This window comes from Fringilla coelebs, assembly GCF_963513975.1.
Source record: "Fringilla coelebs genome assembly, chromosome: 5".
Classification (NCBI taxonomy): domain Eukaryota; kingdom Metazoa; phylum Chordata; class Aves; order Passeriformes; family Fringillidae; genus Fringilla; species Fringilla coelebs.
The window spans coordinates 64,971,110-64,983,599 of NC_140033.1; the positions used below are offsets into that span (position 1 = coordinate 64,971,110).

At 48.8% G+C, this 12,490-nt stretch overlaps 2 protein-coding genes across 6 annotated transcripts in view; one reads left to right on the forward strand and one right to left on the reverse strand.

The window, feature by feature from the left end:
* The window catches only part of DUSP16 (dual specificity phosphatase 16), a 63,481-nt gene extending 59,403 nt beyond the window's left edge, over window positions 1-4,078 (forward strand). For all 3 annotated transcript variants that reach the window (XM_084205743.1, XM_084205742.1, XM_084205744.1), the window contains one exon: window positions 386-4,078. In XM_084205743.1, the coding sequence (XP_084061869.1) occupies window positions 386-1,544 (1,159 nt within the window). In that variant the 3' untranslated portion in view covers window positions 1,545-4,078. The remainder of the gene's footprint in view (window positions 1-385) is intronic.
* Window positions 2,888-12,490, reverse strand: part of BORCS5 (BLOC-1 related complex subunit 5) — a 66,420-nt gene continuing 56,817 nt past the window's right edge. The window contains exons 4-6 of one of the 3 annotated variants that reach the window (XR_014616153.1): window positions 8,932-10,242; window positions 7,358-7,441; window positions 2,888-2,966 (exon numbers count right to left, since the gene is read on the reverse strand). Coding sequence is in view for 1 of the 3 variants with exons in the window: in XM_084205745.1 (XP_084061871.1) it covers window positions 10,012-10,242 (231 nt within the window). In the remaining 2 variants the exon portion in view is untranslated. Of the gene's footprint in view, window positions 2,967-6,583; window positions 10,243-12,490 lie in introns of those variants that run through there. The other 2 variants (XR_014616154.1, XM_084205745.1) reach the window with 2 other exon arrangements.

Consider the following 12,490-nt stretch of genomic DNA (forward strand, 5'->3'; position numbering starts at 1 on the left):
TGGCTAAAGCTAAAGTGGTGTTCGTGCAAGACTCCAGGAGTTCTTTACTCTAGTCAGAAACCAAGGTAGCAAAGAACCCAGTGATGAAGTAAATACAGAAAATTATTGAGTCCTTTGTGCACATCATGAAGAGTTAAATGTTTATTTCCCCCCACACTTTTTAGCCACCTTTAAACTGCAGAGACAATTGAGAGCATGCAGCAAGCATGATTTTGCTTTAAACTGCCTTTTTAAAACTCCATCCTCAAATTACTTATGCTTGACTGAACCTTAGTCCAAGTTAAGAACAGGCTGTAGACATTCACAACCTTCGGTATAGGGTTATCTTATACCCGAGCAGCAGGGTCTTGAATTAATTCTCCCTTTGTTTGTCCCCTCTTACCAGATTTGTGAAAGAAAAGAGGCCAACCATTTCTCCCAACTTCAACTTCCTGGGCCAGCTTTTGGACTTCGAGAAGAAGCTCAAGAACCAGAGCGGCCAGCCTGGCCCCATCAGCAAGCTGAAACTCCTGCACTTGGAGAAGAGCAGCGAGCAGGTGCAGGCGCTGGAGGGCGGCCAGAGCAGCCTCTCCCCCAGCCAGCTCTGCCTCTCCGCCGCCTCGGAGCTGCTGGAGCCCAAGCCCACGGACACCCGCGGGCACCCGGCCCCGCTGGAGGACGGCCCGCTGGTGCAGGGCATCAACGGGCTGCACGTCTCGCTCGACAAGGTGGAGGACAGCAACCGGCTGAAGCGCTCCTTTTCCTTGGATATCAAATCCGTGTCCTACTCGGCGAGCAGCAGCTGCGTCACCGCATCGGTGCAGGGCTTCGCCTCCTCCGAGGACACGCTGGAGTACTACAAACACGCGGCTGCCCTGGAGGGTAGCGGCAAGCTGTGCCAGTTCTCCCCCGTGCAGGAGGTGTCGGAGCAGAGCCCGGGGAGCAGCCCCGACAAGGAGGAGGCGGTCCGGCCCCAGGAGGCCCCGGGCCCGTGGCCGCTGGACAGCCCGGCCTCACGGCCACACGCGGGCCGGGCGGGCGGCAGCGCGGCCGCGCCCCGGCCCCTGCTGTACCCCCTGCACCGCAGCGGCAGCGTGGAGGACACCTACAGAACGAACTTCGTGTTCGGGCTCTCCACCAGCCAGCAGCACCTGGCCAAGTCCGCCGCGGGGCTGGGCCTCAAGGGCTGGCACTCGGACATCCTGGCCCCGCAGCCCTCGTCCCTCACCAACAGCTGGTATTTCGCCGCCGAGTCCTCGCATTTCTACTCGGCCTCGGCCGTGTTCGGGGGCGGCGCCGCCTTCCCCGCCTACAGCTGCAGCCAGCTGCCCTCGGGCTGCGAGCAGCCCAGCGCCGTGCGCCGCCGGGCCCGCCAGGCCGACCGCGGCGACTCCCGGCGCAGCTGGCACGAGGAGAGCTCCTTCGAGAAGCAGTTCAAGCGCAGGAGCTGCCAGATGGAGTTCGGGGAGAGCATCCTGTCGGACAACAGATCCAGAGAGGAACTGGGCAAAGTGGGCAGTCAGTCAAGTTTTTCAGGCAGCATGGAAATCATTGAAGTGTCCTGAGGGCCGGAGGCTCCTGTGACTGTGGCAGAGCTGCTCCCCAGCCCGTGAGAGGTCCCTGTAAATCTGAAACTTTGGGTAAAAAGGTGGGGGGAGGGAAGAACCGGGGGCTTTGCTGGGAGCCAGGGAAAGGTTGGTACTGCAGGGAAGTGACCACGGCCTCGGCCCGAGGAGACCAAGGTTGCTGCTGGGCTTTTCTCATCTCCTCTCCAGGAGAAGGGTAGGACATTTCACAGACCTTTCCCCGTCAGAGGAAGCAATTCTGTGCAATGGATTGCCCATCCTTTCAGTGGCTTTTAACAAGGAAGCTCTCTTGGTGTCAAACCCTTTCTCTGCTTCCACTGAACCATGCTCCTACCTGTCAGAACTAGTTTTGTTCTTCCCTCCCCGTGCCCCACGTCTTCACCAGTGCACCTTAGCCCTGACACTGAGCCAACCTCTGGAGGGAGACCTTTTTTTCTGTAAGAAAAGGAGACTGGGAGTGATTCCAAAGGCCATAGGGACCGGTTACAGCAAGGCTGGTCTGAACACACCGTTCAGACAAATGTAAATACTGGTGTAACTATTGTTCTAATGAATAGGCTTTAGGTGATTCGCTAGAGAGCTGCTTCAGAGAAAAAAAACCCCAGTACCTCAAAAATACATAAAATAAACTAGGGCTTTATGGCTGCCACATGCTGGTAGTGAGTTCATAAACAATGTGAACAAGTCATGACTGGCCACATTTAATTTTTTTTTTTAAAGCTGTCCACGCACAAGTGTTTCAGTTGGCTCAACAGCAATGCTTAAAAGAAGATGAATGAACCATACTTAGGACTGTTTCCCCCAGTCTTTTGATAAAGTATTTGTATTTTTGATACTAAGCTGGCTTCTGGGAGAGGGGTAGCTGCTTTGGCTTCTAAGCTATAAAGGAGTGGTTGATATGTACAGCTACATGCAAGAGAAGTGGCTGGTACGAGTGGCCACAACACACTTTTCTTGCCCATTAACAATTCAATTGCTGAAAAACAATTCAAATGTTTGGGGTTTTTTTTAAGGTAAAAATGAACTGGGGTGGGCTTTTGTCCTTAACTGAGCAGTTCTAGGGTGGAACTGCAGATGCTTAAGGCTCTACCACGTCCTCACCCTCTGTACCCCAGGGCAGACACCTCCATCTCGAGGAGGTGTCACAGCCCTGGTTTCACAGGAGATGAGGCACAGCCCTTCTCATGTTTTTAACAGCTGCTTCCCCTCCCACCTTGGCTGCTGCTCACCTTGGGCTCCATGTGCACATTGCCGTGAGGTTTATGGTCAGCGAGGGATGGTACCAGAGCCACTGTGTAAAGCTGCATCGTTCCTGCCCCCAGGGCCTTCCGCAGCACCCCTCAGAACATCTTGAGGGGAAACTGTGTTCTTTTGTCCCATTTCAGTGCAGGCAGCTGAAAACTGTAGTAACAAATAATTAACCCTGGCCAACTGCTTTAAAAAAAAAATTCAGCAGCAAACTGAAGCCCTAATTCAAGTCAGCAGCTTGGGTTATGTTTGGGGTTTTTTTACTGTAAGTTTAGCTAGTTTGTGACTCAAATCTCAGGTTTTACTATATTGAAAAGTGGAGAAGATTTTTGTCATTGTTTTGTTTTTGTGGCTAGATTGTGACTTTAATTTCCTACAATGGACCGTTGAAAATAGCACTGAAAGCTACAGCATTGATTAACTTGATCCTAAAAAGTGCAAAAGGCACAGAGAGAGGCGGCACCGGGAGTCACTGAGCCCAGAGGCTCTTTGTGCTGCGTGTACAAGAGGCTGGACAAAGGGCCTGGGCAAGGGAGAGGCTGACATCACCCTGGACACTGTGTCAGGTGCTGGCTGTTCATTGAACGTGCTGCCACTTGTCTCTGTTTACATCTCCAGTGGAAGTGATGACATCACAGCTATTTTCAGCTCTGTGTGTGTTTGCTGTGTTAACAGCTGAGCAGGGCTCCTCTCAGCCACATTTCAGGAAAAGCGGGTGGCTTTGATTTAAACCAGTTAATGGGAGTTAACACGTACCAATCCCTAGAGGCAGAAACAGATTCTTCCTCTTTTGTGCTTCCTCAGACATGTGTGTTCCCCCCTTCTTTGTATGTTTGGGGCTGGTTTGGTTGATTGCCTTTTGAAGAACTGAAATCTGGTCTTGTGGCTCCTCATGATTCCCAGTGTGTTCTGGATGAATCCAAGGTGTAGGCTCAGTACTTACAGGGGCAGGTTCCCATAGGAGGAAGCCTTAACCCCATGTCCTGCACAGGATTGTGCCCTGGCTCATACCTGAACTAGAATCCTGTCCCTGAACAATACTGGAAATGGTTTGCAGAAGGCTGAAAAGCAAAGTGGAGGATGTGAGAGGGAAAAATGTGTACATATTCAACATGAATATAACGTATGGCATTTGGTGTGTGGCATACTTGGCATGTTTGGTGTATGGAAAGCTGGTGAAATGGTTCAGAGAGATGTGAGTTTCTCATCTTGTTGTGTCATGAGCATTACATGTATGTTAAGATGAAATAAAATCAGAAATGGTACCTGTTTATACAGAAGGCTGAGGAAGGAGTTGTGGAGTGTTTTACCTGCAGCAGGACCTGCTCCCCCCAGCAGCCAGGAGAGCAGGGGCCTTGTCCTTTATGGGATACCCCCTTTGCTGCAGATATGGTTATGAATGACAGGAGCAGCTTTAGACCACTTCCCACAAGCAGTAGTGATTTTACAGCAGTAGTAACCATTTAGGGCTCTTACCTGTTCCTGATTATCCCAAGTGGTACTTGTCTGCATTAACACCTTCCACTGTCTAATGCAGATGTGAGTAACCTATTCCTCAGGCAGTTGGGGTGGTCCTAGTGAAGCAAGTCTTTCAAATTGTTGAAGCTACCCAGAATGAACCCCATGCTTTTTTCTTGCCTCCCTTCCATACTACTTATTTGAAGAATAATTTAATTACTCGTTTAAATACTTGTTTTGACTGATGCTGTCAGTCTTGAAGAATTCAGAGCAAGTTCTGCTCACTGAGATTGGAGCACACACCTCACTGCTGCTTCAGAGAATGGCTCACACAAATATAGCACAGATTAGAATTAAAGAGGGCTGCCACAGTTGTATCCTTAGAGGAGAAAGCTGTGAGTTTATGTAACAGCAGCTTCAAACTCAGGTGCAGTAACAAAGCCTTTTCTTTTGAAAATTTCAAAGCACAATCCCAGAAAGGGAAATGCAAAATCGTCAGCCTCTCTGAAACCAAACCATCAGTCAGAGCACAAGGAACAACCTGTGTAAGTTTCTGTGCTTATTTGCTACAAACAAGATCTAGCAGCTCCTAGAGAACAGAACAAGAACCATGCAAATTCAATGGCATCATCAGCTGCTTAGCCTACACAACAGGTTGACATGACAATCTTCTAAGATTTAGCTGCTCACCCCACTCTGAAGTCCACTTCTGATTGCAGTAGCTCTGTTCCCTCAAATTTTCCCTCAAATTCCCTGCTTTGCAGGACTTGCTCTGCTCCTGCTCCCTCCATCCCCGGCCCTGCCACCAGCCAGCTCTGGGAAGAGACGGTCTAACTCCACCTCCAGTAAAAACCCAAGGAGCAACTGAAATCTGCCTCATCCATGTCAACAATACCTAATTTTCATTTTGCTGCCTGGCATTACTGGGAAGAGGTCCCCAAGGTCACTGGGCTCCTGATGTAACCATCACAATGACATTCCTAGAATGAAGTGAACTGAAAACAGCAAACCTCCTCCCAGCAGGGATCAGGTAGCCCTGCTTTTGAGGGGGCTGGGGAGGGTAAGAGAATAGAAATGTGGTAGTCAGGTGAACTACTGTCTTTACTAACTGTATTCATCAGCTAGGTGCTCAATATGCTGTGATTCACAGCACAAGTTATAAACTGACTTCTACCAGAAGAAAGTGGGGGCATGAAAAGCCCAGAACAAATAGAACAGCACTAGGGTTCTAATAAGACTGTTACTTTTTAAATCCAAAATCACTTTGATTCAACTGAATTTACCTACCCAGACATCTTAATTAGCCAGCCATACAACTAGCTAGTTTATATTTGTCATTAATCTGTGATAAAAGTAGTTATTCTAGCATTTTTAGACAGTGTAACATACACAATACCACAATTACATTATACACACAAACCCACAACTGAGAATTCGGGTAGAACAGTGTTCTTAATCCATCAGCTTTACCTGGAAACAGCACTTGCCCTTTGAATGCTGCCTGCAAAGAAGTTCTTGGCCCTCAGGTCCAAATGGTTGCTCTGAGGCAAACTGAAGTGTTTCTGCAGTAAAGTCTTGAGCTAGTTCTACACTTCCAAGAATATTAATAAGAGCCACCATAAATAAATAGAAAAGGAAAGGGAGCTATTTCTTGTCTTCTGCAACACCCACACCTCTGGGAAGGGGCTGCTTTCCTGGCATGTAAAATGCTGCCGAACACTTCTGGAGAGTTGTCCTGCTGCAAGGAATTGCTCACTTTGAGGAGTGGATTTCAGCTGCCATTCCCAGGGATGCTCACCATGCTCCACCGCTGTACAAAGCCAAAGTGGGACACTACAGGCAGTGATGAGGTTGGGGCATCAGGCCATTAAAAAAAAAAAAAACAAAAGCAAAAACAAAACAGGAGCAGAATAAAAAGAAACCCTGCAAATCTGCCTCTCTTTCATTATTCAGTATCACCTGTGCAGGTGAGAGTTCATGACCATTCTGCTTTCCCAACGCCAAGTCCCAAGCATCGCTGCTCACATCTTCTACTCAAACTGGACATCAGTGCCAACCAGAACTGGGACAGCATCAGAGGGAAAAAAAAACCCTCAGCATTTATTTTCATTCTGGGAATATGTTTCCTTTCAATCCCATGGCAGAGACAGCCCCAGGGCAGCTGAAATCAGCCAGCTCCATGCCACAGAGCGGGTGCAAAGTAAAGCTGAGATACGCCTGTACTGCCCAGACACCACAGTGGGAAGTGGGAGTGAAGAATGAGCAATAAGGCAATTGGAGAAACAACACACTTGGAAAAGAGCCACACCAAAAGTTTTAATGCTGGAGCTGTGGAACATGGAGCATGTAGGAAGCTGAACAGGGTAACCACCCATAAACCATGGACTGCTCAGCCACAAGGCTGGCAATCAAAATTCCCTCTGGCAACTTGGGAACAGGAGGGATGTTACAGCAGTACCTCAGGAAACTACTGGCACAGTCTGAGAGAGGGGCTGGCTCATGCAGTCAATGGGCCTGTGAAAACATGTATTTCTGCCCTCTCTGTGCAAAAGCTTGGAGGAGGGGAAAACACACTTTAAAATATTTAAGGATATTTAAATATATTTAATTTAAAATACATATATTAAAAAAAAAACAACAACAAAAACTCTTTTCTCTCCCCTTCAGCAAATCTTCACAGGAATTGCCCTGCAGGTAGGCTGGTACTTTAGCACCCTGTAAATGCATACAGTGACAAAAACAACGGAAACAACAAAGCAAACCTGCTCTGCATGGGCAGGACAGTGACCAGTGTGAGACACAAGGAGCACCAGTGGCAGCACAACGAGGGAGCTGCAACAGCAGAGTCAGGGGGAAGGCCAGAGCAGCTCAGGGCAGAGGAGAATCCCAGCTCCAGTGACTCATCCTGCTCCCCAGCTTTTCACAAGATCAGGTATCAAGAAGCTTAGCCTGTACCCAGACCACACACCACCAGAAAGCAGAAAAGGGCAGCAGTGTCTGATTTCAGGGGAGCACACCAGATTATTCACTGTTCATAGCACTAAATTTGTGATAGAAGTAACAGCTGCTACATTCACAAAAGATACCTGAGGCCTCCTTCAAGAGCGTTTGGCTTGGAAAAGGAAATTCACACGCAGAAAGGTCATTCCAGTCACATCTCCAAGCTCCTGCTAAACAGCATGGGAGGGGAGTGTCAGTCTTACCCTGAGCATCACTTGCATCTGAGCTGAAGCTGAAAGCAGCATGTGGAGCAAAGCCAAAAAGGAGCAGCCAAGCAACAAACAGCAGCTCAAGAAGATGTGGCAGGACACATCTCTCCCTCAGCAAGAGGGTCAAAGACTTGTAGTTCCTGAAGGCAGTGACAATGTTTTAAATAAAACTGTAAACCATCGTTCAAGGGCATTTTCAGGGTGCATGCTTCTTACAGTACCCATACGAGAGACTATCACCTGTGGAATGAAGGTGGTGACATGTGAGCAGTGGAAAAGGCTGGCCTTCACATTTCAGCTCTAATTTCTTTCTTCAGTTATTACACCGTCCACCACCTGTCCTTGCTGTTCAAGAAGCTCTGTCTGTGAGACCCAGCAGCACAGCCCCAAGTTTAAAGACCACTGTTCCTAGGAACAAAGGTTTTTCCCATTCTCATCCCAGTGCCTTGGTGTTTTCTGGCAAATGAGGAAGGAACTGATTTGCAGTGCTTGCTCCTGCAGCCTTCAGCTAGGAATACTATTCCTTTGCCCTCCTTAGCACTGCAGGGAGCAGTGCTTTGATCTGATACTTAATGGCCTGAGGCCAAATGTCCACAAGCCTCAGAGAAGTGTCTTACAGAAGAGAGCATCTGCCTTGACAACCAGTATCAGGATCTTCCCACTGGCACAGGCTTCCAGCACACCAGCATGTGGGACACTCACGATCCCGTCTGGCAGACAGCTGAATGTCACACATTTTAAACATCCAGACAGCATCATCTGGACAAAGAGGACAAAAATGGCTGCAGCCACTATTTAAAGCAGCTCAATATTCTTGTGTCTGATGGTGGGAGGCAGAGACACATTCTATGATGGACAATGAGGACCCACAAGGGCATGGCCATGACAAGCAGTTTTTCCTGGGTTAAGTCTCATGTAAGCTTTTAACAATCCAAGTCTAAAACATGGAAGGAAGCTTGAACAAGGATGGAATTCTGATGTTTTATCCTGGGCAACACACAGCATATGCCTATGTACATACAACTGTGTAAAACCTCTGGGGTGGGAGCAGCAGGCAAGGGGACCTGCTGCCTTTGCTAAAAACCCTCCTGCTGAGTTCCCTGCCCTCCCTGAAGCAGTCAGTCCCATTTCCTAGGGCATCATTCCAGGGGGCTTCACCTCTACAGGACTCTGTGTCTAGATAGAGTTCAGCAAGCCCTGGGATCCAACCACCACTGTGGTTCAGATGCACATCTAATTTGGCTGCAGTCTGCATGATAAAAACTCATACATGGCCTTTGGGAATGCAACAAGAGAAGAGCCTGCTGCTTCTTGCCACCAGGCAATAATTATTACAATCAAAAACCTACTGCACTTTTACTTCCAAATGCTCAGAGACAACCTTTTGCTTAATAAATGCTTTTAAGTACTAAGACATATTGAAGCAAGTTGTCTTTGGCAAGTGACCCTACCTTGTGCTGTACTGGAAGCTGGGTTGTCCCTGACTGTCCTCACTGCTGGAACTGCACTCCTGACACACAGCAACCCTTGGGGTTCATGAGCTCTTCAGCCTTGGCTCACCTGGCAGGAGGCAAGAACATCCCATTGCCTTTGGAGCAGGTGGCTGAGAAAGGGGCCTCTGGCTTCAGTCGTTCAGCAGCGTGCCACCACCAGCTCCCAGCACAAAGAGCCAGAGGACTTCTCGTGTCTCTCCCCTCCACCCTCATGCACTTGAAGAAGCAGCTGCACCCCACTGGTAAAAAAGACAGCACCAAGGTAACTTGAGTGTCCCAATAAAAAAAGACACCTTGTGTCCAACTTTGAGATGCAAAGTGAGCAGGATGGTACTGGTGCCTGTCAGAGGGACACGAAATGCCACCAGCTGGGGCATGGGGACATTGCCAGGGGAAGGGGGAGAGGAACACTAAGGTTTGCTTTACATTAACAGACATACATATCTAGAACAGTTACTCCTTTACAGCCTCATAAATTAGTGAGCCCATAGAAACAGGAGCCTCAAGGACATGCCAAAACCCTGCTGTGCAAACCACATTAATTATGATAATGGCCAGATTTTAGTAAGCCAATTCCTGGCTCCCACACTTTCACCTATAAAACACATGTATTTCCAAGGCCAGGGGATCTTCCAGCCATCTAATTGTCTAAACCCCAATGGCAAAAAACCTGTTAGAGGGTTCATCACACCTCATATCCCTTTGAATTTTTTTAGTAAAAAATTAAATCAGATTAAAGGAAATTCCTCCTCTGTAAACCCCGACTCGTCACAGCAATGAAACAAATGTGTCTGCACAGGTGGTGTAGCAGCAGAGGAGACAGGAGGGCAAGAGGAGGGAGCTGAGAGAACGGTAAATCCTCTCCTCCAGGGAGCTCCTGGATTCTGGGCTGTGCGGCTCCGGCAGCTGACGCCGCTCTCCCTCCGCTGCCCCGGCAGAGTCCGGCAGCAGCGCTGCCCGCTCCCAACGCTGCCAGTGCAGCCTGCTGGAAGCGCTTCCATGGAGCGTGGAAGGTGAGGAGGGGGAGCTGCCGGAGCGCTACGACCTCAGCTCCCGGTCGGGTTTCATGGAGAAGGGCTCCAGGCGCTCCCCCTCTGGCAGGAGGCTGTTGAGCCGCTCCATCAGAGGCACTGTCTGGTCGATGCCCATCTGGATCCTCCGCAGGATGGCAGACATCTCGTTGACCTTCTGGATCTGCTCCGCATACTTGGCGTACTTCTTCTGGCGCTCCTGCATGAGGCTGTACAGAGTTTCCACAGAAAGGTCCATCTGTGGAAAAACGACAAGCACAGCAAGGCTCATTAGGCCAACTGTTGCCACAGACCTTTCAGCACACTGTCCTTCCCAAATGCAACCACCTTGGATGCTCCACTAACAGGAGGTAACAGACAGGTACAGAGAAGCTCCTTGGAAGGTACATAACCAGTCTATCATGGAATGGGATGATTCATAGTTGTATACCAGGGAAGACATACGATGACCTCAGTTCTCCACCCAAATACCTAAATATCAGATCAGAAAATTCTTCATTTGCAGGACTGAGCCAAGAGGAGCTGACAGGGTTTTCCCAATAAACCAACAAATGCATCCTCCAAGTTATCCAAACCCAGGGGACCCCTGGCCTCTGCCTATACCTGAACTATATTTTCACTGGAGATCGTCCATTTGCAAGCGTTAAGCTCTATCACAGTTGCCAGTGCTAATTTTTCTCAGTTTAGCTAGGTTATACTGCAACTAAGCCACAGCTGTTATTACCATCATCATCTGGAAAACTCCTGCCTTGAGAGAACCACAATGGTTTGCTAGTGTCCCTAATTTCCCTGAAACCCAAAAATAAGAGTGTTATAAGTGACCCCAGGAGAGACATTAAGTAAATTAGCCATGCAATTAAACACAGTCAGTACCCAAACATGGCTCAAGCATGATGACAATGACAGGAACTGCAGTGCTGTTCCTGCCATTGAGTGATGAAGGCAGCCTTTATAATTCACAGCCCATTTTTCTGTTCAGCCAGACCTGCAATCTCCAGGCAGGATTCAGCCAGTAGCTGCCAGTACCTTACACACAAGCCCAGTCAGATGGTTTAAGCTGTAAACCATGCTAAGATACATATCCTTTACATATCCTAAGATATGCACCACATGTTCCAAGAGCAGGGTTGTTCCAAGCCCTCAAGTGCACACTCCAAGCTCGGTTACTTTGGCTCACTGCAGCTGTACTTAACAACCCCAGTGACTCCAGTGCACTGGCTCTTCCAACTGGGATGTCTTTGTGGAAAGCAGTCCCTTGGCTTGGCACTCAGTACAAGCCCACAGTGGCAGGGAGTGAAGGGCAGGAGAGGACACACACTGAGCAGTTTTAGCCCACTGCCACCCCTTCCCACTGTTTTCCCAAACCTTTCCCATCTAATTGCTCCCAGAGGAAGGAGGTCACTGCTCACTATGAAGCAGCCTCGGAGATTCAGTGCTGAGAACTCCTGGTCTACCAAGAAGCACAGGTTCAAACAACATCCCTCTCCTGAACTGTGTGACAGTCAATCCATCTGGTGGAGGACAGTGACCATACCTGTCACACAGGACAACACACATTTATCAGTGCAGTGCTAAGAAAACACAAGGTGCTGACCTGACCTGACTTACACAGCACTGAACAGGCAGGTGCAATCCTGACCCCGTGTCCAGTGCTGTGGGTCTGTAGGGGAGAACCTGCAACAAGGGAGGAGAGCATGGGAGTGGTTAAACACTGGAAGGCCCCACTGGGGAGGTAGGGCAGCAGAGAGAATTCTGCCATCCCACTGGTGGCAGCAGGGTTTGACACTGGGGATAAACTGCTGTAGCTGTATGTGCTCACAAATGTCCCTTTCAAGCCCTGGGGAAGAGGTCAAGTCAAAAACAGTCGGGCAAGAAAATATTTTATTGAGAAACCTAAGTTACAAACAGCATTGAAAATAAATACACAAGTTTCTGCTGAACTGTCATGGGGATTAGGGGGCATTTTCCCCCATCACCTCCAAAAGAGCTGCATATGGTACCAATTGACCTTTTATTTTGCCTGTACTTTCTACTGCTCTCAGGCAGAATTCTTCCTCTTTGCCTCTGTGCTTTCCTGTGAATTCCCTCCTCCATGCCTTCATGCACGGGACAAAATAAAAACCAGCAGAGCAGGAAACTCCAAATAGAGTGGAAACAATTTAAGCCTACACAGGGGTTTCTATTAAAACCCCAGCTTAATAATTTAGTAGCTTGGCACTAGCTCTGTAAAGAGCAGTGTGTAAAAAGCAGACCACCACCAACCAGCAAGTTCAATCCAGTGCCTAAAAATATCCTACCTAATGAGAGACAGTGGCCTGGAGGGGCAGCCCGTGGGAAGCCTGCCAAAAGCCAGCATGCCTCATTAAATGGACCAGCACGGGAGGCAGAAACCTCCTCCTGGTTCTGAAGTTCTCCTCCACTGGCAGGTTCTCCACATGGCCTCACAGCACTGTACAAGAAGCAAAGCTGGCACCTACCAAGCTTCC